The 27,237-nt window shown below is 36.8% G+C and overlaps 1 protein-coding gene across 6 annotated transcripts in view; it reads left to right on the top strand.

Moving 5' to 3' along the window:
* LOC116720511 (CREB3 regulatory factor-like) overlaps nucleotides 1–26,528 on the top strand; it is a 36,115-nt gene extending 9,587 nt beyond the window's left edge. For all 6 annotated transcript variants that reach the window (XM_032563813.1, XM_032563810.1, XM_032563811.1 and 3 more), the window contains 9 exons: nucleotides 820–889; nucleotides 3,887–3,945; nucleotides 4,032–4,148; nucleotides 5,249–6,053; nucleotides 10,145–10,318; nucleotides 12,353–12,542; nucleotides 14,710–14,783; nucleotides 21,356–21,484; nucleotides 23,132–26,528. In XM_032563813.1, the coding sequence (XP_032419704.1) occupies nucleotides 3,937–3,945; nucleotides 4,032–4,148; nucleotides 5,249–6,053; nucleotides 10,145–10,318; nucleotides 12,353–12,542; nucleotides 14,710–14,783; nucleotides 21,356–21,484; nucleotides 23,132–23,247 (1,614 nt within the window). In that variant the 5' untranslated portion in view covers nucleotides 820–889; nucleotides 3,887–3,936 and the 3' untranslated portion in view covers nucleotides 23,248–26,528. The remainder of the gene's footprint in view (nucleotides 1–819; nucleotides 890–3,886; nucleotides 3,946–4,031; nucleotides 4,149–5,248; nucleotides 6,054–10,144; nucleotides 10,319–12,352; nucleotides 12,543–14,709; nucleotides 14,784–21,355; nucleotides 21,485–23,131) is intronic.
* The last annotated feature ends 709 nt before the right edge of the window (nucleotides 26,529–27,237 follow it).

The raw sequence follows: 27,237 nt of genomic DNA, 5'->3' as shown, positions 1-27,237 counted from the left end.
GCCGCACAAAATCAATCCAAGGTGCACAAAATGGCCCCTGGGCCACAATTTTAACAGCCCAGTTATAAATATTAAGCTTTCACATGAATTTGATGTAAGTGTCCTATAAGACTTATGAATGTGTTCAGAATATGTGTGAAAAAAACGTTTGCACCGCTGCTAAACGTTGGCCATAAATCTATAAGCTGGTGTGAGTTTTGCTAAGATTTTGCCTTCATGAATCATTTAGTTTGTTTTTATTTTAGATTTACTGTTTTCTCCTGTTTCCAGTTGCTTAGATTTCCATTCCACCTCTGCAGGTTGTGTAATATTTAACAAAGTGACATCAAAGTTATTCTTTGTTGCAGCTCGTGTCAGAACATCTGTTCATGCAGAAGTAACAAATGTTCTGTGGTAATCCTCCATATTTGCTGCATAATCAAATTTAACCTTTGCTTGCCCCATAAAAGCTTCTGCAGTTGTTTGGAAAGCTCTCTGTTGACAGGAAGTGACATGTCCTACATTTCTAGCAGCGGTAGCAGGAAGCTGGTTTATGTCGAATAAATGGATGTATTAATAGAAAAAAGAGAAACAGGTCACGAAAATCAGCAGTTTTAGCTTTGGTGGCTGCACAGACTTTAAAAAGGAGAGCAGTGCAGCGAAATAATGCCAAACAGTGAAAAATGGTTCCTGCTACTGAATCACATTCATCTCAGAACGGTTTGCTGCTGAACACGTTAAAATCCTCTGATAATTTGTCGTTTGGTTGATCAAACAAAGCAAACATGTGACTGTAAATTTAAGGAGACTCACAGCTTCCTGTTTCTTTTGTTTCTTCAGACTGTAACAAGATTTTTGGGGATACGAAATGTGAAGAAAGGGCTCCTCTTTTTCACCTTCTCTACCTAAGGTAAGAAACATTTCCTAACTTCTGTCGCTTCTGTTTCTTCCTTTCAAATGTGAAAACGTCTTGACTTTGTGACGTTTTCTCTGGAAATTAATTCTTTACCTTTTTTACTGTAAAATATTTGCCTCTGCTGTGTGTAAAGCCATTGTGTTTGTGTAAATTACATCCACTGATGCTTTAAGGGTCACGTTTCCTTCTGCAGAAAAGTGGCTGCTTTTGAAAAAACCCAGAACAAAACGCCCCCTATGCCTCCTTCAGACTGTAAAGCTTTTTAAATTGTGTTGGATAACATTTATTTGACGAAGTGTGCATAAATAAGACGGACATGAAGATGAAGGAGTTTGAATTTTTATGACTGCTGACACTTTTAATGAACTTTTGATGCAAGTTTTAATGCAACGTTGCTTTAAAAGTGTCATTATTTACTAAATAATGCAAAGTTGACACTTTTAATTAAACTTTGTATTAAAGTGTCATTATTTACCGAATGACACTTCATGACAACAGTCGTAAACATTCATGGAGACTCCTTTGTGTTCATGAGACTGTTTTGTCAGTCTTATACATACCACTTCAAATAAAGTGTTACCTTCTATTGTGTGCAAAATTACATCCAAAATTATTACCTCAGCTTTAGTGATCTGAATAAATGGACATTCTCAATGGGATTTAAAAACACAGAGAAATCAGATCAACCTGCTTTATTTTGGAGAATTAGCTTTTTCTAATATAGTTTTATTGTTTATAGTCACAGTAATTCAGCTATTTTCTGTGTGTGTGTCCTTTTATAAAGGTCTGGGTTTGCAAATTAACCTACGTACAAACCAACGGTTGCTTAGTTTTGAACATGTAAGGTTGCTTGATGTGCTGTCCTTTAAATTTAAATTTAACCTAACTTTTATCTTCATTTTTGTAAATTTGGCTACGTAGGGCGAATTGATAAATATTGCCCAATTTTCTTAATTTTTGGGACTTTGTCTGATCTTTTTTATCTTCACGGAAAATGAGCCACGTCTCGTTTTGCTCTGCAGAGAGAGAGGACTGAGTCTGCAGACGCTACCCGTCTGCACGTCTCTGTACCCACAAATTTTACACAAGGAAGAAATTTTCCAGACACCAAAAAACATTAACTTGTTGGCAGAAAACAGCGGAGTGTTTTTTTTTTAAAACCGGTTGGGCTGTTTTTAGAAGCAGTAGAAACTGAAACGGATAACAACAACATGAAATTTTTCATAATACGTCCCGTTTAAGATGTAATATTATCACATTACTACTGCCAAATATGGTCAAGACCATTTATCCCATTCATCATTTTACTAACAGTAGCCAACTTTAAAAATGTGAGCAATGTAAAACACTGTAGCATAATAGAAACAAATAAAAACATTGAGGTGGTAAAGTGGGAGACGACTGAGACAAGATTCAACAAGTATGAAATATTTTCCACAACAAAACTCCACCAGTTCAGTTAAATTTAAATTGTTTTTTCCGGTAAAAACTTCTTTTTCTTATGCAAAAACAGACAATCCTACCAAGTATTTATAGTTTCTAGTGCAAATATTAGTACACTTTAAATAAAAAACTAACTTCTAAATAACTTTGCAGCAATAATATATATATTTGTGACAGGGAGTACGGTGAGGTGCAATGCTGGTGAGGCACTGACTTAATCATAATTAGACATACCAATATATATACAAATCAGATATACAGATATACAAATATATATACAAATCAGATATACAGATATACAAATATAGACCCCCTGCATGTTATTGTTTACATAAGAAAATTTTGTGCATGCGGACAACGCTGGAGGGCAAAAACACAATTCTTTTACATGCCATCCATAGCTCGCTGTTATGGTCTCTTACTCTGCGTTTATGGAGTCACAATGTCCGGGATCATGAGCGCCCCCTGCCATGAGGCAGGAGAACTGCCTTCCTCACCTCTAGTCTGTTCTCTGCCGTTTGACGCTCCTCAGCACACGAAACACGTTACACACACAGTTGGTGACAAAATAAACACTGTACATTATATACATACAATCAGTTTATATATTAAGTGTTTTTAACCATTTTATTGGCGACGTACAGACAGGATTAGCATGCTCCCATAGAAAGGCAGTTAGCGAGAGGTTGCCCGATCCCAGGTGAGGCTCAGCTCACTGCTGCCTCACCTGCTGCGCTTCCAAGCATTTAAATGGGAAAATGCGAAAATTCAGTGATTTTGAAGAAAAAAATAATCAGAGTTGGTTATGCTAAATAAAAAATAAATACTTTATAGTACAAACCACAGGGTGAAAATAGCAATATAAATGATTTTATCATTATTATTTTTCCATGATGACTGCCTCAACTGCCTCCTCTGACCGCAAATCACTGATATATCTCTTATAAAGAAGATGAAAACAAGAAATAAACACATCAAATAGATTAAAATTAGATTACATTTAAAAAGTTTTAAAAATAAGAATAAGTAGATAAATAAATAAAAATTACACATTCTAAGAGGAGGCAACAGCAAAGAAAAATGTTTTTAACCTTTTTAACCAGGCGAGGGCAGTTTTTTTCTTGCATATTGTGAAGTAATTATTTGATTTAAATTGCAGCTTTAAGTCAAAACTCACAATTCAAGATTAATGAACTTAAAAAACAATGTTTAGATAACTTGTCTCTTGTTGTTAAATCAACTTCATGAACTTTATTTTCTGAGTTAAAACCAAAACTATTTTCTTGTTGAGTAAAATTGCGTTTTCAAGGCAGCAGGTGGACTTTCATTTTCTAGCTAAACCACCTTCACATGTTTTACAGTGTACAAGCCACTTCGTCTTGCAGAACATCTGTTAGTTTTGTGTTATTCGAAGTGTATTAAGATGTTTATTCTAAAAAAACCTACATTGTCAGGTTTTGTGTTTTTGCAGAGTGGAAACACACAGAAGAGCTGTTAGCGATTCAAGTTCTTCTTTGAAATAAAAACTGAGTTTTGTTTTTGCTGCAGAAGTTGCCTGATCTGACGTGTCCACATCCTGACACCTTCCTGCCTCGGGCATGCCTCAGGTAAAGCCTCTCCGTCCCTCACGGTTTCGCTGCGCTTGGCCTACATGTTCAGAGTTTCTCACCTTCTTCCGCTTCTCCGCTTGCAGCCGGGTATGAATGGGATGGAGCCTGCATTTGGCGAGGCCTACGGGGGCCACAGGGGCCTGCTGAGCACCTGCCCGCTGGCCATGTCGCCACAAGGGGGCAGGACTGAGTATGATCAGGTAGGAGACCAGGATGGGGGATGGGAATTGATGGGAATTTAGCGATACTGATTCCATCATCAATATCACTTATCGATTCTCTTTGAGTTGTGAAATAAACTATTTAGTTTAGAATTTGCACCATAATTCAAACTAAATCTGGCTTAAAAAATAAGAATCCCACGATCAAATCAACATTTTAACATGAAGTTAAGTTTTATCCATTGAAAGCCCAGTGAAAACCTCCTGGTTTTTCCACAAATATTGATTTCTGAACTCTTCCTAAGTTAAAACATTAGTATTGTTGCTTCTAAATGAATATAAACTTGTTTTCTTTGGATTATTTGAGGTCTGAAAGCGATGCATCTTTTTCGTTATTTTGACCATTTCTCATTTTCTGCAAATAAATACAAAATGTTGTCAGTCGTTCATAGAATAAAAGAGCAAAGTTAATTTTACTCAAATATTAACCTATAAAAAGTAAAATCAGAGAAACTGATCATTTTTGGTGATCTCTTAATGTTTTCCAGAACTGTATATTTGCTGCTTTCAAGAAATTTAATTTCAAGTGACATTTTCTTAATTTAAAAATATCTTTCTTAAAATAAGTTCATATATCTTATTTGTCTAAGTAAAACAAATAGTGTATTTTCAGTTGTTATAAGTGAAAATACTTACTTACTGTTTACACTCTTAAGCAAGAAATAGGAGCTTGTTTAAAGTCAATAATTTCTTAATATTGATAAAAAAGTGGCAGTTAAACTGGCAGATTATTTTACTTTCAACAAGATATTTTTTCCATTTTATACATGAAATAATTTGCAGTGAAACTAGAACTTTTTCATCAATATCAAGGAATTATTGACTTAAAATAAGCTCTTATATTTGGCTGAAAGGTTACTTATAAGTTAGTTTTGTTTTACTCCAAATGTACTCAGATATTTGCACTAGAAACTAGAGAAAAATACTTGGTGACATTTTGAATTTTTGCAGTGTGAACTTTTGACTGGGCAACTTTTACTTGTGGTTGAGCAACAATTGACCTTGAGTATCAATACTTTTACTAAAGTACTGGAGTACTTTGTCTGTCTAAATAAATGTCTTCTGCTTGCCCGCTGTAGAGCGTGCTCCTGATGCTGGGCTCCCCAGCGTCGCCAAGGAAACGGCCCTTCGAGTTGCTGAGCGACCTGGTGGATGACGGCGGTTTTGGCGAGGACCAGCATCCGGAGCGCTGGGACGTGTCCGCGCTGGACGAGATGGCCCGCTACACCAAGCTGGGCCTCGGAGTCGGCGGGGAGCTGCTGGCGTGCTCCGAGGACGCCATCTTGATGGGCCGCTGGGGGAGGAGTCGGGAGGAGGAGGAGGAGGGGGAGGAGGAGTGGAAGAAGAGGAGGGACGGCTGCGCGGCCCCTCCCATAACCCAGGAAGTCCAGGTCACGGCGGCGGGGATGAAGTCGCCGTGTGGCTCCATTACCGTGGCAACACAGAGGGAGCTGTGCGCCGCCGGAATGGGGATGGGAGACGAATGCGACCAAGAGGTGTCGAGGGAGTGTACGGTGGAGGTGTATCAGGTGGCGCCTGAGGAAGAGGAGGGGCAAGAACAGGAAGCGGCGGCAGCCGGATCAGGGCTGGCGCTGGAGCACTGCAGCGAGGAACACAACTACTCTCTGAGCCAGGGAGGGGAGAAGGCGGCCAGGCCGGCGCTCAGCGCTCCGCCGGAGGAGGTGAAGGAGGCTGAGGCTCAGCAGGAGGTGCAGGGCAGCGAGGACAGCCAGGCGAACACAGAGCTGGAGGAGGAGGAGGAGGAGGAGGAGGATGAGGAGGAAGAGGAAGAAGAGGAGGAGGAAGAAGAGGAGGAGGAGGAGGAAGGGGCGGAGGAAACGGCGGTGGAGGCTGAACTTTCAAGCTCCTCAGAAACTGAGTGTGGTGAGTTCTGGCTTTACGGTCTGCGTGGCAACGTCAAGTCAAGTTTATTTATTTGTTCAGCCCAGTTCAGTCAAAGTGTTTATAATAAATATAAATTATAAAACAAGCAATTATAAAACAAGCAATAAAAACTACGAGTTTTCAAATCAAATAATCTTACAAAGTATATTAATATTTAGTGTCTAATGCTAAAATCTTACTACACTTGAAATAAGAGCTTATTTTAGTCAATCATTTCTGAATATTGATAAGAAGTATTAGTTCTGCTGGCAGATTGTTTCACTTACAGGAAAAATGTCATGTTATAAGAGAAATAATCTGCCAGCAAAACTAGTACTTTTTATCAATTATAAGAAATTAATTACTTAAAGCAAGCTCCCATTTCTTACTAAAAAGTTACTTGTAAGTTAGTTTTGACTATTTTCAAGTTTTTGCAGTGACGTTGTTGCTCATCTTTGTCCCACTGCAATCCTACAAAAGTGCAAATCTTTGCACCAGAATAATGTGAGAACCAGAGGTCTCATTATCGAGAATAAACCTGAAAAAGGCCTGGCAATATGGACATGTAATCCAAAGCAATGACATCAGTAAGATTTTGTGTATTTGCAGAGTAGACTTTGTTTTCCAGAATGTGAACCAGTTTCAAACTGTGATACCTACTTTTGCAATTGGCGGGATTTGAGCCACACAGTAATCTTTGTGACTTGCTAACTGTTCTGGTGCCAATAAACCAGAACCTGAACGTGCAACAAGAGCAGACCTGCACAATGTTCCACATCTGAAAACCAGCATCAAACATAATAAAGAGGGAGATCTTACAACCAAACAGTATTTACAGCAGCTCTGTTTCACCGGAAATAAACGCATGTTCCAATATTTTCAGAAAAAAATCTAAACTTCTTGTATTTAGCAAATATAAATAATAATTACAATTTATAGCATTTTATATTTTATTTTTTATCTACAACTACTACTCAGTGGTAGTTGTTATTGTGTCTTGTCTCTATGCTGTAACTGCGAAGTAATTTCCCTTCTGGGATGAATAAAGTACTTCTATTCTATTCTATTCTATTCTATATTTTGTACAAATATTATGATATCCATGTGATTTGTATCACTAACCTGCAAACAGTAAGTGTTTTAAATTATATTTGACATTTAAAAAAATTTTTTTTATTGATTTATTGAATAAATATGTAATATGCAGAGTTTCCCACAGAAAACTACTGTAGCTAAGCCCGATGGTTTATGCCACCGGTAGTTTATATTAGCTTCTGGCAGCTAGCAGCTTCCGGAGACAGACCACTGATGCAGATTTTAAATTTAAACTGAACAAATTAAATATAACATATATTTCTGATATGCTATATTACATATTTATGTTATATGTATCTGTAATACACAGGGTTTCCCACAGAAAACTAGCTAAGCCTGGTGGTAGGACTTAGCTAGTTTATGCTAGCTTATATTAGCCGCTTGGCTGCTATCAGCTGCTGGAGATAAACCACTGCTGCAGATTTTAAATTTATAATGAAGAGATTATATATAACAAATCTATTTCATATGTTATATTACACATATATATGTTTAGATCTTCAGAGTAGATTTTGTTTTATTTTTCCAGTCTCCTTCCGATTACCATCCCTCCTCCTCCCATAAATAAACAACTCTTAGGCCTCCTACTGCAAGGTAACAAAGGGATGTATCTTGATCCCAAACCACAGCTGGAGTCAAATTTCTCCATTTTTCTTCTCCGCAGAGTTGGTGTCTATTTATCCAGATAATCTTGTCTGTAATGGGTGGTTGAGTTTGTGAATTTAGGAGGTTGAGGGAAGAGTGGAAGGGCAGAATATGTCTGTGTGGGTTGGAAAGATTGAGCTGAGGGGAGAATGTGAACATGTAGACAATGGTGTTATCTGCAGACTGGACCAGATGACATTATGTTACATAAGCTGTGTGTGTGTGTGTGTATGCCTGCGTGCGTGTGTGTGTGTTTATCTGAAAGCACTTGGCTAATGGAAAAACTCTCGGACTTCGTGTTTTGTTTGTGCAAATCAGATTTGCTCTCACTAGAACATCTTCATCAAAGCAGGATTTTATTGGGGTGTGGAGAAGCATCTCCTTTTGTTGTCCCGGTGGCGGATTTATTTTATTTATGAAGCTATTATTTGTGGCTTTGGATGCCTGAGGCTAATCTACAGTGACGTCTGTCCATGAAACAGTATATGTGCTTTCTTCTGGTGCTAGCTTTTCATTTGGACATGAAGCCTGTGTTGGTGGATTAAGGCTCCCAGCATGATTTCATACAGGCAGGAATATAAACTTAAAAACCTGTCAGTTATGATTAGGGCTCAGATTTTTTAGGTTGTTCTTCTAATAATTGTCTTATATATGGCTGTCAATGTTTTCCACTTCTATAGAGAGAGTGACATTTACTATTAATAGAAAAGCTCGGGGGTCGGATTCAGCATCGGGACGGTTTCATCACTGTTTCTCTGATCACTCAAAAAAAGGAACCACTGACTTAAGATATTTTGTTTCTTTTCAACAGGTTTCACAAAATCAGAATTGTACAATTCCAGTTGAAACCAAAACACACTGTAAAACATTTGAAGGTGGTTTAACTTGGAAATGAAAGTGCTGCCTTGAAAATGCAAGAAAATAGTTTTGGTTTTAACTCAGAAATTAAAGTTCATGAAGTCAATTTAACAACAAGAGACAAGTTGTTTAAACGTTGGTTTTTAAGTTCATTAATCTTGAATGGTGAGTTTTAATTTAATGCTGCAATTTAAACCAAATAATTATTTCACAATATGCAAGAAAAAAACTGCCCTTTAACCGAGTTAAAGAGCCACATTTCTCTATTATTTTACTTTGATATCAAGTTAAAATAAATACTTATTTTACTTTAGAATAATTGAAATTCTGATGATCCTTGACAGGCTTATATATTTTGCATGCTCTGGTTATTATTTGTTCTCTTTTTTTAAAATATGGGCTAATAATTTGGGTTAATAATTCAACTTGAGGCTAAAGCCTCAAGTGAAGGGCCACTTATCTGATGCAAACATCTAGCAACACTTAAGTTATGGATCGATAGAGAGTGTGTAATATTATAACACTATGCACACATGCTACAGAAATTACTGAAGTACATTCCAGTGGTAGCTATAATTTATTGGTAGTCATCAGAGGTGGGTCGTACTCAAAAACTGTACTTGAGTAAGAGTAGCACTAATTCAACATATTTTTACTCAAGTAAAAGTATAGAGTAGCTGTCCAAGAAATTACTCAAGTAAGAATAAAAACGTATTTGGCAAAAAAGTTTACTCAAGTACTGAGTAACTGATCAAATTATGAATAATTTAATATTTATAAATTACATCACCAGACAGACCAAAATATAAAGTTTAGTGGAAATTTTGGTATTTTAAGGACAGAAATGATAATAATTCCCATAAGTAGCAAAAATAACAAAATCAGGCAAAATATTTTTCCAAATCAGTTTCTTTCAATAAAAAACTTGAAACTGTAAAGAAACAAACAAAAAAACTGCAGCTGTGTGTCTGTGTCTGGTGAGTTTTTGGTTAAAACATATTTTGGTTTTCATTCAGTGGGTAGAAAATCCAGAAATTTTACTCAAGTAAGAGCAGAAATGCTTCATAATAAAATTACTCAAGTAAAAGTTAAAAGTACAGCATAGTAAAAATACTCCTACACAAAAAATGTACTCAAGTAAATGTAATTGAGTAAATGTATCTAGGTACTTCCCTAATTCTGCTGGTCATTACTGCATTTCTTACAATTAACCAATAGATTGTGGAAAATGGATTTAATGTATCATTGGCTGCATAAGTTGGTATGACATGTTGAGAACTGATGACTTTCCTTTTTCTACACATTTCTCATATAAGTAAACCTTAAGTTGTTTCCCTCAGTAACAACTTACACACTGAAGAATGTGGTTAGTTCTACAAGGTTGCACTTAGGAATAGATAGAATCTTTGAATTCAAGAAGAGGTCAGAGTAAATTGGGAAAAAACGAAAGTCTCTGTTCTAATTCCTCCTCCTGTTTTTGTGTGTTTTTCCAGAGGTGGAGCCCAAGCCAGCGAGGCAACCAGGCGAGCGCCCGGCTAAGCGTCGCTGTTTCTGGGAGTACAGACGCTCCCGGGAGTCGGCCACGAAGAAGAAGCTGGGCAGCAACGTCCACTGGTCTCTGTCCTGGAGCTCCAGCACGCTACCCAGCACGCTGTACCGCCGCGAGGGTGAGCAACATTTAGGAGAAGGGAAAAAAAGGATACAACAGTGGCGACCCCAAGAGGGGGCCATGAGGGGCCCAAGGCCCCCTCGTGAAAAATGTTGACCAGCCACTGGGATTCATTCATTCATCGTCCTAAAGCAATGGCCTAAGTCACTTTTTGACAAGAGTTTTTTTTTTGTTTGGCCTCATCTTTAGGCCAAAGAAAATTAAGGAGGTGATTTTTTCCCCCCCGCCAAATTCACTTTTGGGAAAAAATATAAAAAATTACTTAGTAACTCCGGCCATTATTTTTGGTATTTTAGGAAAGTGACCATTTTTAGGGCATAGAAAGGAATACAGGGTCATTGTCTTCAATCAAGACAAAAATGTAAAACCCAATAAATAAATGTATCAAATTAAATATTATATATTTGTATATTTACAATTATGTATAGAATTATATATAATTATATATAAATATAATTTTATAAATAAAAATACAAATAATAAATAAATAAAAATATAATTTTTGGGGTTTTTTATGTCTCTTTTCATAGAGGTGACCTGGTCTGGTCACCTCTAAAACTTTTCTGTGAGCACCACTGGGATTTTGTGTGTCAAACTGGGAGCCAGTTATGAATTGTGATGAAATAACTGGTTAATCAGCTGGTAATTGCAGACGTAATTACAGAGGTGAAACCAGAACTGTGAGTTTAAGCTCCACTAAAAGAGAGCAGCAGGAGTCTTTACACTGACAGCTGTAATCACCCCAGTTCCTCCTTCTCACATTCAGCCTGTGTCCTACATGCAACTTTTATGTCAAGCTTTGAATATTTTAGTACTCACTGATAAGTGAGTCTTACATCAGACCCAACTGTTGCAGAGCATTAGCTTAGCAGTCCGTGATCTCAAGCACACTGCAGTGTGATACGGGCCATTAATCTAATTTAGCTCACTGAAGTCACAGCCTGCTAATGGCTGAAGTTCAGGGATGTTCTTACAGCTACCATCAGGGCCGGATTTAGAAGAATAAGGGCTCCTAGGCTGGAGTCAGTTTTGGTGCCCAATCTCAGAACAAAAGATAAAAAATATCTTTTACTCAGGCAAATTACAGAACATTAACAGGTAAGCCTACATATTTGCAGATATGATTTTATGGATAGTTGGTTTAAAATGTCTGGAAAATGGCACCATGTTGATCACAAAAAATGATAATATTCAAATATTTGAGTGTATTTTAAATGAATAAAAAATCCAAAAATATATTTTTTAAAACACCACACATCAAAGGAGCTCATTACTTTACTATGAAGAGTAATATTTTGTAAAATTCACATTTTTATACTTCCATTTGGATCTCTACTGCTTCTAAAAACTGCCCAACCACTTAAAAAAAAAAACAGCCAGTTTTTGGCAATACGTTAATATTTTTGGTGTTGGGAAAATGAACAGTTTCAAAAACTTCCCGATTGTTGCGACAAGCGCTTTGCCGTCACCTAGCAACCTCAGTGGAGCTCCATTACGTTTGGTCAGCTGGTTTTACCACTGTACGTGGAGTACAATGGCTGCTGGAAAAGACAAGTGTTTTGTTGTTGACTTACCATTTAGAAACCACTTGCTGCATTTTTGTTGATTGTGCAGGAGGTTCCACTTCTGCTTTTCAAAGATGTATGGTTTGCAGCCATTGTCACGTGTGAATGTAAACGTTGAGTAGTGTTGCGTGGCAAGCAGCAGCTTATTTGCATTTAAAGTGATAAGACACACCAGAACACCTCAGAATAGACAGAATGGAGAGTAAAACCTCATTATCTAAGAATTATTTTTGGGCAAAAAATGTAATGAACATGTTTTGTAAAGCCCATAGACCTATGCTAACTTGTTCAAGGAAGCCAAAAAGTTTCTCTGCAAACTGCTAAGAGAAATTACCTAATATTATTCTATATTAACCTAACCCTTTGAAACATCAGAGGATGTGTATTGTATTATCATTTCATCAGGAAGAAAGATTTTGATGCTTTAACAATCGGGCCACGAGTTGATTCCAATGTTCCTTGTTCAGGCAAGAAAGGGCGCCGCAAAGCGCGAAAAACAGACGCCAGCGACCTGACGCCCAACCCTCAGAAGCTGCACAACATCGGAGAGCAGCTGCAGAAGCTCAACGCTGCCATTAAGGGCATGGGCCCGGTCAACGACCTGCCCGCCGTGGCCCGAGCGCGATCCCGCAAGGAGAAGAACAAGCTGGCGTCCAGGTAAGACGATCCTCAGTGTAACGTCGTCTGTGGAGAGTTACTTCTGACGTTTTTGTTTATTTCTCTAAAGCATGAGTGAGAAATTTGAGTTCCCACTGGGTGGAGCAGACTCCAGACAGAGACACAAACCTGCAGTTTTTATTAAAGTTTAATAAGTTTTTTATTGAAAGAAAATGATTTGGAAAAAAACTTATTTTGCCTGATTTTGTTGGTTTTTTTATATGAATTATTGTTATTTTTGCCCTTAAATACCACAAATTTCACTAAACTTTATATTTTGATTTGTCTGATTCTGTAATTTTTAAATATTAAATGGTTGATAATTTGATCAGTAGGTGAGTCGACTTTTTACCAAATACTTTTGTACTCTTACTTGAGTGATTTCTTGGAAGACTACTTTTTACTTTTACCTTTGTAAAAATATACTGAAGTAGTATTACTCTTACTTGAGTACAAATTTTGGGTAATCTGAAAAATTGTACCAAGCAAGAGTAGCACTGCTTCAACATATATTTACTGAAGTAAAGTAAAAAGTTGCTGTCAAAGAAATTACTCAAGTAAGAGTCAAAAAGTATTTGGTAAAAAGTCGACTCACCTACTGAGTAACTTTTACTGTGGATAAAAGTGTGCAAACTCTTTATTTAGGCTTGTTAAGGCAGTTTTTCTTCTGTTCACAATGACTCAAAATGTAGTTTTTCCAACAGAAATGGAAAAGATGTCACTCATATTTCTTCTGAAGCCTAAATATGTTGAGATTTAAGCAAGCCAGATGTTGATATCATCATGAAAAATGTCAGGGGAAGAAGAAACGATGGAGAGATGAAGCATGAAAGGAAATAAACTAAGCCCAGAGTTACAGACAAGAAGAGACAGCCGGGTCATGGGAAGTTCATTTCTGCAGTAAGGGAGGGGCAAAATTCAGAATCTGGGACGGTAATAATGAAGAGGATTTTAGGCTTATCTTACACAAACACAAACACCCTGTCTTAAGACGGAAAGTGTTTTTGTTTCTCTTTTCCTTTAATATGTCAGAGAGCCTGTTTTATGTGAACATGCAGATATTTCATTTGGGAAGAATCTTGTCTTTTTGTGAATTCATATTGTGGCTGTCTGATCTGAGGTCAAGGGTCACAGCAACATAATCCTGACCGCTTACAGTCCTTCCCTCTGGTGCTCTTTCCCAGTTACTTCAAAGCAAAAAATGCTTGATGCATTCACTTAGTCCTCAGGAAAATATTAACTATAACTCTTAGTATACTCACTCCTTTTAGAGCCCAAATTGTGTATTGTCATTGCTTAAAACCGGGGTTCTCAAAGTTGGGGTCGGGGCCTCCCTTAGGGTCGTGAGTGTTCAAGTTTGGGGTCCTCTTCAGAAATGAACCAAAATACCAAAAATGACAAGAACAAAGCAAATGCATTTGAGTAAAGTTGTAAAATGTGAAAAGCAGAACTTGAAAATAACAGAAAGAGCAACATATTGGCTGTTAATGCTGATTGTGTTGTGATTACTCCACTTTTTAACTCACTAAATGCTCATATTCTCAACCAAGTGTCAGAGTCATGATCATTTCACATTTTTTATTTTGTCGCCTCATCTAAGACCCGCCTCCTGGCTCTGATTGGTTGTTTCTAATTGGCACTGGAAGAAGGCAGAGGATCTCGATCTTTCCACAGATCATCTGTATCGTACCGTACCATCACGACATAGTGACAGTTTCAACAAATATGTAAATAAAACTTTTTTTTTTTTTTCATTTAATTACTATTGTTCATACAGGGAGTTCATATAAACTTCCTCTCTGTAAATACAGAAGTATAAATATTAAAGCTCCAGGAATCCTGAGCTATCAGCAGCTCTGATCTGCAGGTTGATTTAACTGAGTCATAGCTGCAAGACGGGAGGAAACGCTCAGCTTTCTGAGGAGAATCATCCCCATGAGGCTGTTCAATCTGCTTTGTGAACTGTTTGTTTTAGTCTCATCTTCAAACGCTCTGATATCCCCTCCTGAGGAAGAACAATGCAGGGTGAAGGAACTCCTCATTGTTTAGTTTGCTTCTTCTGCTAAATCCCACCAGTTGCTCGGTAATGGGATCATGCGATGAAAGGAAAGCCTGTAGCGGAGTTGGCGGTTCCAGTGGATGACGGTCTTATTTTCCTGGGTTTCAGGGCCTGCCGGCTGAAGAAGAAGGCCCAGCATGAAGCCAACAAGATCAAGCTGTGGGGGCTCAACCAGGAGTACGGTGAGCAAAGTGGCCACTTTACTGCTGATGTTTTCTGCTGAGCCTAAAGGAACCTTTTAAACGTCTTAAAAATCTATATCTGTGTTCAAAATAATAGCGAGTAAAACTTAAAACTCCACACATAAACCCAGCAGAAACCCTGCAGGCACTGTTCTAAATAAAACATGAAGAAAACTTTATCCCATTGATTCTTCCTCTGCAGAAAGTATATAGTAAGCTGCTGTTGTTTTTTTAAGTGCTTTTTTTTTAAAAAAAGCCCTGAAACCTTTAGGACTTTAGTCAAACTCATTTTCATTTTGGGTCACATCTTTCAGTATATTTTAAGTTCTGATGTGGTTGAAAATAGGATTTTTCTCATGTCTTTTCGTAATGTTTGTAAGTTATTGAACTAGTTGGTTTAAATTTTATGTTTAATTCAACTTCCTTTGTGTCTTAAGAAATACCTATTTGTCTTTTTAGGAATGTTTGTAAAGGATTTTTATAGTAATGTTGATGTGAACCCCAGGAAAAATACTACGGTAGAGACTAATGGAGATCCTTAAATACACAAATAAACAAATAAATCAAGATCATGAATGTCCTCAAAGGGCCGGTTGTTAGACTGGGGGAAAAACTGTGCAAAGTTTTTTACCTTTTTCTGGTTTGCTGCCATGATTCTAACACACACCTGATCATAGAGCTTATGTTGCATTTAAAGGCGGCTTGGAAAACCACATTATGGCATGTTAACAATGGATTAAACAGTTGTAATGGCTGAAAAAAGAGCGGCAGACAGAAGGAACAGAAACGGGAAGTACCTGAGTTCCTACTGAATCACATTGAGATAAGAACAATAAGTTGTGTTAACTTTTTATTAACTTTGTCAAACCTCCAAGAGTTGAATAAACTAGAGTTTTTAGGTTAAAAAAACTGAAAAAAGTAAAAGACAGAAGTGGGAACTATTTCCCAGAATGCTTAGCGGCTTGTTTCTGAATCCTGAGATGGAAGAGCGCTACATTGATCTGACTCTTGTGTTTTATTAAGGCGAAAGTTTATTTTAAAGCTTGAGGATAATGTCCTGTTCACACTAAATGTTTCTGAGCTGAATTCATTCTGATGTTTAATAAAATTCATTATCAGATCAGAAATTTTGTTCATACAATTTGAAACAAGAATTTAAATGATTCTAAAGTAAAATAAGTTGTTATTTTCACTTGATATTGTGAGTAAAATAGTAGATAAATATATGCTCTTGTCGAGTTAAATTGCATTTTCAAGGCAGCAGGTGGACTTTCATTTTCAAGTTAAACCACCTTCAAATGTTTTACAGTGTATAATCTTAGACGACATAGAGCAGCCTGTTTATTCATAAGCAGAACAGACAAACAGGAAAATAAATTTCCTTCGTACCATCAGTTATTGATTCTGTGACGCTGAATGAGCAGCGTACTGTTGGGTCTGCTGGTTCTGTTATTGCAGGTTGTAAATAATTCACCACAACCGCAGAGTGATTGGTTAACAACACTGAACTATTTTGAGCGCAACTGTGAAATTCGAAGCAAGACTTCAGCCATCCTCTAACATCACTGCTGATAAATATGTTTCTGAGCTGAATCCTGAGACTTTTTACAGCCTCCTGAGTGCATACCCATAATCCTTCACTCTGTGTTGCTACAATAATGCAGAGGGAGGCACACAGACGTCTCTACAAAGCCTAACAGCTTTTATCCACGGTGATCCTCTGACATGCAACAGATGATGAGCGGTAGCTCGGCTAACATATGCGAAGAATCCGTCGCTGTAGTAATGAAATAAAAGGCGCAGAGAAGCCATCTGCTTTAAAAAATGCCCCGTTTAGGAAGCCCAACCAGAGCAGAAAGCTGATAGTAACAGGGCCACTGCAGAGCATGTAAACACACAGAGTGAGGAAAAACCTGAGAAGTGTGACTTCACCTCCTTCCTGCTAATCAACACCTCTCCTCTGCCAAGTTTCCCGCCTGAGTCCTCCTCCTGCTCCTCTTTAGCTCATTTGGTTAAGCCTTTTTTTTTTTTTTTTTACAGCATAACCACTTTTCTACTTCCTTAGGTTTCTTCTTTCTCAAATTTTTCAGCATTCCACTCATTCCTGATCTTTGTCCAGCGTTTCTTTGCTTTAGTTTCGGCTTCATGAAATAGTTATTTTTGGTAAAAGGCCTAAACAAACACAGCTAAACCTCACATGCTACTTTGCTTCCCTTAGCTCTCCGGCAGGGCCGAAACCATCGTTTCAGAAGTGAGGGGGGACGTAAAAACCTGGAAAACTGAGAATCTTCAGACAATAAAACATTTTTGGAGAACGTGAATACAGTTGCGGTTTTCGATAAGGGCAGTTGACCAGGGCGGAACCAGTTCTTGGGTCACCCAAGAACTGGGTCACCCAAGAACTGGAAAATAAAATATATCTTATCAGTCAGAACAGGTTTGCTGCTACTTGTATGCATGTATAGTGGAGTAAGTTTCCCTCAGTTGATTTTGAGTACAGGGAGACAACATTACCTGCTGTCTGCTACAAAAAAATCTGATAAAAAGTTAAAATAAAGCCCCGTTAGACCTGCTTTTTAATTTACAGTTCGACTGGAGGAGGAGCTTTCACCTTTACTGCAGAAACCACAACTGTGTCTATATTTATATTTCAAACATGCAAATTTAGACATAGTGATTCATAAACTTTTTTTAGCAATTGACAGCAATATTTATGCGTGAAATTTTCTGCCAGTGGAAAACTAGTAGTTTTTAAATCAATTTTAAGTCATTATTGATTTAAAACAATCTTACTAAACGTTACTTGTGAGTTGGTTTTGTCTTATTTTAAGTGTACCAAGATATTTACACCAGAAACTAAGCCAAAAATGCTTGGCAATGTTTCAACAGTGCATTTTCTATATCTACATATTCCAGGATTTTTTTTTTATTGCCATATCACACTGCAAAAAGTCATCTTTCAAAAACAAGAAAAAAGTAGAAAAACATGGCATGTTTTTCTTAAAATAAGAAAAAAAGATTGTAACAGCAACAATTTATAGTAAGAAAAATGTCTTACCAAAACAAACAAACAAAAAAAATCAACGTAATTTAAAATATTTTATCTTATTAAGATTTCAGTTTTTGCAGTGCAACTTTCTTTGTTGTTCTAAATCCGGACACAGGTCCAATACTAAGAAATCTACCACACAAATAAAAAATAAAAATACATAACAAAATAATTTATGTGATATATATAGAGATGTATATTAAAAGCTGTGTGTAAATAATTTATGAGGTGAAGCTGAATTAGTTTCAGCTCGAGTTCAGCAGTCTGACGGCTGAAGGGAAGAAACCGTTTCTCAGCCCGGTGGTTTTGCTCTGGATGCTCCTCTTCTGCATCTCTGCAGACCTAACACCAAAAGACATCAGTACCCGGAAACTTACAAATTCACTGTGTGATTCAGTCTCATAAATACTTAAACTTTCCAGCAAAGACAAGCAGGTTACAGAAATTTTATCCCATCCATGTGGAAAAAGCGCAGCCTGGCAGAAGATGTTTACTCAGGTCAGGTGACCTGACAGAAGGCGAAGTCAGAATCGCAGGCGGTGCTTATGTTTCACCCCGTCAGCGGCAGAGTTAAACCACGGCCCGTGGTTTTGTAGACGCACAGAAAAGAAGCTGATGCAGAGAAACTGTGCGTGAGTGAAAGCCGAACCTTTGTTGTCCAGACGGGGAGACACTCAGCTGACTAATTAGAGAGAATCCAGTTTGGTGCTGCGAGGCTCTTCCCGCTCCGGCGGGGGATTAGATGCAGCTTCTAAATGTGATTTGTGGAGCAGCCAGATGTCAATAGCTGCATGCGCTCCTGTTACATCTTTCATGTGTCAGCATCTTTCTACACTGCCTTGTTTCTCTACAGCACATGTGTCAAACTCAAGGCCCGTGGGCCAAATCCTGCCCGCCGTAGCTTTTTTATGTGGCCCTCTAGATCTAGGCTATACACTGCGTGTGCTTATATATTATTTTTTCAATCAAATCAATGTAGTTTTTATCTGTTTTTTTGAGAATTATCATGGAAATTCACACAAAATCAACAAATCCCCACACTTTTTTGCGCTAATACATAATTTGCAGATTATGTATGCCTCAGTCTTAATTGATGTCAGATTATAGACCATAATCTACACAGCGAGTAACAAAAAGTTGCATTTATCGTTATAAATAAGCACAAATATTCCAAATATTTCCAAATTAGTACCACAAACACTTTGATTTTTATTACAGAAAGAATCACCGAATCCTGGAGGGACTGGAAAGATGTTCAATAATATTATTTAATTTTCAGAATTAATTGATATTTTAACAGTTTGTGTATGGGTTTTATCAATACATTCTGGCACAACAGGCCCTTTTAGAGCATTCATGATCTTGATTTGGCCCAAAATGAAAATGAGTTTGACACAGCTGCTCAGTGGAGAACAACATTATGTTCACAGTGAAAACACAAAATCTTACAAAGTTTTTCTGTCTTATTTCTACAGCAAAAATCTTATACAGTTTAAATAAGACAAGACTTGCATACAAGTAACTTTTCAGAGCTAAAGGAGCTTGTTTTAAGTCAATATTTATTGAATATTATTAAAAAATTGAAATTTCACTCGCAGACTTTTCACTTACAATGCGGGGAAAAATGTTTTCTTATAAGTTAAATGGTCTGACAGCAAAACTAGTAATCTTTTAGATTTTTAAAGATTTATTTACTTAAAACAAATTCCTTTATCTTGCTGAAAAGTTACTTGTATGTTAGTTTGTTTTATTTAAAAGGTACTAAGATATTTCCACTAGAAACTAGACAAAAATACTTACTAAGATTTTCTGTGTCTGTAGTGTTGCTCAAGCTCATAAAAACATTTTTGAAAAATGTTTTATTGTCTGAAGTGTAGTTTAAAAAATAGGCATGTTTGACAAATAAACATGCATATTAATGCATAATAAAACACATCTAAAAACCTACAATTTTTGCACAAGAGAAATGTTGATTGCACTGAAAATTTTATAAATTTTTATTTTATAGAGGTCATCTCACTTGATAAAACAAAGTAAAACAAAAAACACAGAAATAGTACAAATAATTAAGAAATTTGATTACATTTAAATGAACTAATAAAATATGAACTAAAAACTAAAAGTTTCATTAAAAAAAATTGTCTAAAGTATTAAAAATGTTTTGTAAAATATAATTTTTAGAAAAAATATGTTCAGTCTATTGGACAGAGATAGCAAAGGTCACAGAAAGGATTGAAGACAGAAAATTTGTCATTACACTGTTCAATAATGTTACAAATTGTTTCTATGGTCACAAACGGGTTGCATCTTCGAAACTGACCTTTATCCGAGATTTTCAGAAAGCTGCCAGCATTTCCCAATCCAGGATCTTCCACAACAGAATAACTCTTCTGCTGTAATCTGCTCTGGTGTCTAATGAAGTCAGCTCCAGGTCACTCTGCCCCCCATCAGTTTCACAAAACAACCCGAAGATTTCTTCAAAAAAAAGGATCTGTTTTATTTCAAATGTTTCTTCCATGCGAGGCGGCAGTTTCTGCAGGTTTCTTGGCGAGCTTAAAGTGGAAAAGAGTTTCGACTTCTGCTTAACGTTAGAAGAGCTGCTGATCTACTGATCATTGTCTTTGTGCTCGGGATTCTGGGCAGAATAATTAATCCATAAAGATTTCAGGCTTCATGTGAATTTCATGTGATTGTGTAGTGGAAAGTTTCTGATGAAGAGTTTTTTCACCGGTAGACTCGGTTCAATGGGTGATAAAAAGAAATGGCAACATTTGTTACATTTTCAGCTGGAGTGGTTTGCTTCCACACTACACTGTGTCAAACGATTCAAACTAATTAAAAAAACCTGTCCACCTCCTTGCCTGTGGTGGCGCTGCACCAAGAACCAGTGAACAAAACGGCACAGAAACCTCAGAAGAAGACACTGAGCAAAACTTCCTTCTTCACAAAATGTAAACATAAATGGAATGCTGTAAAATTTTAGCAGTTGCAGGATTTCTCTTTTGGCTTTGGTAAAAAATCACAAGCCCTTTCTCCTGCTAGCGCTAGACTCTTGCGTTTGTTTTGGTTGTATTTACCCAGAATGCCCTGCGCTGCAATCCGTTTCCTGCTTTTGGAGCCATCTACTTGTTATTCACATATGCATTCAAACAGTGCCAAAGTTCACTTAAACCGAACCGTGGTCGAAGTTTTCACCATTGACAAAAAGAGAAACCCTACTGACCGCATTTTATGAAGAAGAAGAAGAAGAATCTTGTCTTCTTCTGGGGTTTTTGTGTCATTTCCTTCAGTAGTTCTAAGTGCAGCGCCACCACCAGGTGAGGAGGTGAACAGGTTCTTCACTTGGTGTGGATTGTTTGATGCATAAGCGAACTGCACCACCTGAAAATGCAACAAATGTTTGCAATTTTGCTCCCTAATCCAACCGACTCCACCAGACTATCAGGAGTGAAAACACCCTAAGAAACTCGTCTTCAAAATTTGACCTTTGCTCACCTTTGGAGCTTGACTTTCCATGTTTCAGAAAACCTCTTGGGAGCCCTGCTACGGATCAAGGAGGTGATCCGACAGCGGGTGGAAAGCAGTGAGGAGGAAGATGGAGACGAACGTGGAATGACCCAACGTCTCGAAGACATCCTTAAAGAGTCCAGCGGTGAGACGCTGAAATGTTCCCAGATTCATCATCGCTTTCTTAGATTCTGGTTAGGGTTGCAATTAACAATAAAAAATTGGCACATTTTGCAAATTTTGCATTTTAGATGTAAAAGATGTAAATAAACTAATAATTCAATCCTTTTTTAGATAACAAAATAAACATTTTATTGCCTAAAATGCAATAACATATTATTCCTTTAGCATTCGCTTCATCATTTGTAGCAAAGATTTCATCTGTAGCTAAAGAAATACTTTTAACATCAGCATTTGGAAAGTTCAACCATTTCTGCTTAACATAAAATAAATACAGTGTAGAACTGATCTGGTGATCATTATTTTTACAGAGTTTGAATCAGATGAAGCAAAATTTATGCCACTTCAGGTGCGCAAGTATATATTTTTTTATCTTTAATGCAAAGTGTATATATTTTTGTACAGTTTTGGCTTAATTACAGCTTTTGGGTACATCAAATTGCTTAGTTTATATCCGTCAGTTAAGGATTAACGATTACTAAATTAGTTGACGATAATTTCATTAATCAATTCATCTGGATTAATCTGATTGTTTTTATTTATGTAATGTAATTTTTTTAGCTCGATTAGAGGTCTGAGGCCATTGTTCTTTCAGCAAATGGCTTTTTTTAGATTTTATATGTTTTAGTTAACGATTTATCAATTGCGAGTTTAGTTGATGATTATTTCATTAGTTGATTCATCACGATTTTTTGTATTTTGAATTTGTATTGTAATTGTTTGGCCTAAGTTGAGTTCTGACAGTAATTTTACCAGTAAATGGCCTTTTCTAGAGTTTATTAATGATTAACCAATTATTAAATATTTTGTTAATCGATTCATCACAATTAATTGTTTCAAGTTTTTTGTTTTTTTTACTTTTAAATGCAAAATGTAATTTTTTTTGGTTTACTTGCAGCTTTGAGCATATTATTCTTTCAGCAAATAGCCTTTTATCAGTTAATGATTAATTGATTACTAAATTAGTTGACAATTACTTCATTAATCAATCGTTTCAGGACTTGTTTTTTGTTTTAAATGCAAAATGTAAATTTCTTGGTTTAACTTCTGCGCTTACTGTGCTGTTCTTTCAGCAAAAGTTTTTTTTAAAGTTTATATACGTCAGTTAATAATTTATCAATTACTAAATCAGTTGATGATTATTTTATTCATTACAATTAATTGTCTCAACAATAGTTTTTTTTCACTTTTAAATGCAGAATGTAATTTTTCTTGGCTTAACTACAGCTAAGCTAAGAGTGTTGCTCTTTCAGCCAACGGCACTATTTTGAGTTTATATTCGTCAGTTAAGGATTAATTGATTACTACATTAGCTGACAATTACTTCATTAATTGATTCATCACGATTAATCTGATTATTTTTGGCAGCCGCAGTTTTTTTCCGTTTTTTTTAAATGTAACATGTACATATTTTTGCTTAATTAGAGTTCTAGGAGTGTTGTTTTTTTAGCAAATTGCCTTTTTTAGAGTTTACTAAAGATTAATCGATTGCTAAATTACTTGACCATTATTTCAATAATCAATTAATCAGATTAATCGCTGTAGCCCTAATTCTGTTGTTCATCTTCTTTCCTTCTTGCTCACTTTAATTGATGTCATCTGGCACATGCAGGTCCCCTAGTTGCTGGGCGGACCAAAGACTTTGTGCAAAGGATTCTGGATGCCAGCGCGAACGGTCAGAACCAGCGTAAGGAGTCGCTGCAGGGCGGAGATGAGTCGGCGGGTTAAACTACCCAGCACCTGTGTTTTTTTTCTCCACGTCCTCCCATCCCAGCACCCACCTGGCCCAAGCACCTCCTCTGCTCTCACATCGGAGTGAGAGCTGAGCGGAGAAGAGGCTGGGAAAGAAGAAACCAACACGGGAGTTTGTTTCCATCCTGCTCTCCTTCAACAGCAGCACCCTGTCGCTGCAGGCTGCACCGCAAACACCACCAGGCTAGAACTGCTGCTGATGTCTTTACTGTGTCCTGTCCGTCTGTGTGTGTGTGTGTGTGTGTGCGTGTGGGTGTGTGTGTGTGTGTGTGGGCGTATGTGTAACATACTGCATGAGAGTGTATAGTGCTTCTGTTTCCCTCCCTGTGCTGTATTTGTATCCCATTGTGCCTATGAATAGACATTGCACTGTTTTGTAGATAGTCATAGTTGTTGGCGGGTGAGTGAGCCGAGGGCAAGGGGGGGGAAACACAGGAAGCTCAGAAACCAGGAAGTGAGAGGAGCCCGGTTTCAGAAAACACAGAAGTGGATGGATGTGTTTTCTCATTCCTCTGAGCTCCGATGAAATCATTTGAGGGACCCGGAAACAGAGGTCCGTTTGTTAAAGAAACCTCTGGAGCTTTAATAAACCCTCGTCTCCCCAAAATCACTTTTATTTCAGTTCATCTCCACTGCATCAAAACGAAAGCAGAGCTAAAAGCGAAAGTGACAACGGCACCTTAATTTAAGCAGACCAAAGACGACTGTAACTACCGAAATGCTGAAACATCACAACCGCTCACAGACCCGCCGGGTCAACCCATCACAAAAAACTATCAAAATACTTTGACTGTTGTCATATTTCTACAATAAGTAATTTTTTAATAAAGTCAAAACATTAAAATAATAAAGATGCAACTAGGGCTAGGCATTTATCGTATCGTTTACAAATTTTGATTTACTGTTGATCTCGATAAATTTCAGTTAATGCTAAAAGAAAAACCTGACTGACATGTTATTTTTATTATTTTCTCCCCTGTTTTTTATTTCCACAACAGCATAAACAAATATCAGTAAATTCAAAAATATAATTAATTGAAGCCTCCTTGTGCATTTTAGTAATAAAAATCAGAAATTTATTTGAAATAGGAATATTTTTTAAAGAGCAGTATTTGTGGCGCCATCAATTCTGTCCCTTCCAGTTACCTAAAGAATAAGTAATAAATAATATTTTACCATCTTTTTTATTATTATCACAATAGTACCATGAAATATAACATCACCAACCCCTAGATGCAATATTACCAGAATAAAGTTATTAAAGATGTTTGTTTCTTTCTTCTGTTTCTGTTTAAAGAATCGTTTAAAGTCCTGCTGCTGATAATAATTTGACGCTGCTGTTAAAAGATTAAGTATTTTTTTATTGTACCAAAGTATAATTTTTAAAAAATTGTTATTTTTCGTAGAAGTTCTCATAAAATGTCTACTTTATTCCTAGTGTTACAACCTTATTCTCGAATTATTTCAAATTTATTGTTTTACCATTTTTTTCTTATAACATTACGACTAAAGATGAAAATCTTCCAGTTTCCAGCGATCGATTCGATTCGATTAAAATTTTTAGGGTTACCTTGAATTCAAAAACGATTTTTAATTCAGAAATAATTTTTTTTTTTACTAGTTTTGTGATTCTGTTTAAATTATGTGACTAATAAGAAGAAACGACAATCAAATATAACATTTATTTAAGACAACTTCCATCAGTTTATATTTGCACTAAAATAAGTTTGTGCACAAAATTCTGTAACTTAAATTACCTGTTTCAGGTTAGCTTAGCTGCGTGGCTTCTTATTAAATAAAAAAAACACCAAAGAATAATTTAAAATAAGAACGGTGGCCGAGCGGACGCGTAGTGCGATGTTTAGTTTATTTCCAAATAGGAGGAACAAAGACGTGCAACTAAAACGCATTTTGAGTTTCTCTTTATTGAACGAAGAATAAACAAAGTTAAATACAAAGAAAATAAATTTAAAACAAAAGCAGCAGAAAGAAGTATGAACTTATTTCATATTTCTATTAAAATTGATTCTTGAGCATTTTTAACTGTCTGCACATCTGATTGTAACTTTATTCTAATAATTATGTATTTTATTAGCCTGGCTAATTCTCCATCGTATATTTGCTGTAGCTGCCACTGTGGAGCCTGATGCTTCTCCAGTTTATCTGCAGTGGCTTCATTGAAACCCACAAAAGGGAAAAAGTCTCCTCACTGCTTCCCCTCGCCCTCTGCTCAACCCCTGGCCTGGTTATGTAGCGCAACTTCCTGAATTGCAATGACCAATAGAGAAAACACTTGTAGATCTAGACAGCAAATAAGTCTATTTTTTTGTTTGTTTTTGTCAATGTTTCGATTCTGTTGTTATCTTGACGACGCGGCAGCCCACTAAGTGGGTGCTGCTCTTGAGGATTTTTGAAATCTGCCTTTGTCTGTGGTCTTTGCTGAAGCTGTAGACCAACCTGTCCAAGCTCTCTAAAAATTATTGGACACACAACAAAAAGAAAAGATAGTCAATAATCCTTTGAATTGCACTGTGGTAAGAGCAAATAAGCACCTTTGAGGAGGGTTTTAAATCCTCGAAAAGAGAGAAAAAAAACCTTTTTGGCACCTTTCTGCAAAAACAAATATTAATTCAAAGACTTGAAGGTGCCTGCTGCTTCCGAGCAAAAGATAGTTTGGGTTTGTCTCAGTATGGTGCTACTATATGATGAAAAAAAAAAAAAAATTACAGAAATGCAAATCTAGCATGGAAGCATGAGACAGTAACTGCTGACTGGGTTTTTGTCCTGCAAGCAGACGCTGTTGGTGGCGGCTTGCTTGCATAATAATGCCTATCTGAAGTGCCTGGAGCTTAAAGCCACAGGGGCCTGTGTTATTACAGCTGATCCTGATTCCTGTAAGCGTTACAAAACTCACCTACAACTGCCATGCCACGCTTAATGCTTCTGGGAAAGGAGAAGGAATGTCTGGTGTCTCATCGCATGTCAGCCAAAACAGTAAAACAAAAATATTTAATGAAACCTACAGTCTCAGTAACATCATCTCTGGGAAATGGTAGGAAAGACGTTTTCTTCCTGCTTTTTCCCCGCATATGCATCGCTCCAAAGCTGCTGTGTTCCAACTCAATGTGTCCCCCTCCTGACCGAAAAGCATACAGAAACATTTCCCCTCCTGCAGAGCTTGATGTTGATGAGAAAGCTGTGGTGGTGAAGTTCATTACTGTTTCTGTAGAAAACGGCGTTGTATGAAAGGCCCAAAATGCAATTAAGGACCATCTAGATCTAACGGATTTGTTTTTTATTTTTTATTCATGCGAGTTATTTTTTTTCCTTGGCTAGAATCAGAAAAAGTTGAGTGATATTATGATCAGAGAGTCAAATTTCAAAGTTATATTTGATATGCAGGACATTCAAGTTGACATGGTAACTGGACGGTTGTTTCTGTAATAAAATTACAAGGCTAAAGTAGAAATATTTTGAGAATAAACTAACATGAGAATAAAGTCGCAGTTGAGCGATTAAAAAGTTATAATATTATGAGAATAAAACCGAAATAATATAATAATGAAGTCGTAACATTATGACTTTATTCTCGTAATACGGTAACTTTATTCAACCTTGTTCTCATACAATTATATCCTCATAATATTATAAGTTCTTGGAATTTTATTGTTTTTATTTTTTCTTATTATGTCCCTAATATTTACTAAAACATCTGTATTTATGGCAGAGTTTTAAAGTGCTGCTCAGCCTCCTGCCACACGGGAGATTTAAGTTTCAGGTTCCAATTTCTCCTGATGACTTCATTCCTCCACAGCTGCAACACAAAAATCCATCTGCTGCGTGCATTTATATTTATGTGCCAAAAACTAAACAAAGTAATAATAACTTAACTCAAGATGTACACTGTAAAACATTTGATCTGCATTTAGTTGTGTCTACTATCTTTTACTCTTTAAGTCAAATAAA

Source organism: Xiphophorus hellerii, chromosome 5 (assembly GCF_003331165.1).
Source record: "Xiphophorus hellerii strain 12219 chromosome 5, Xiphophorus_hellerii-4.1, whole genome shotgun sequence".
Lineage (NCBI taxonomy): Eukaryota > Metazoa > Chordata > Actinopteri > Cyprinodontiformes > Poeciliidae > Xiphophorus > Xiphophorus hellerii.
This window is presented reverse-complemented; position numbering and strand designations above follow the sequence as displayed.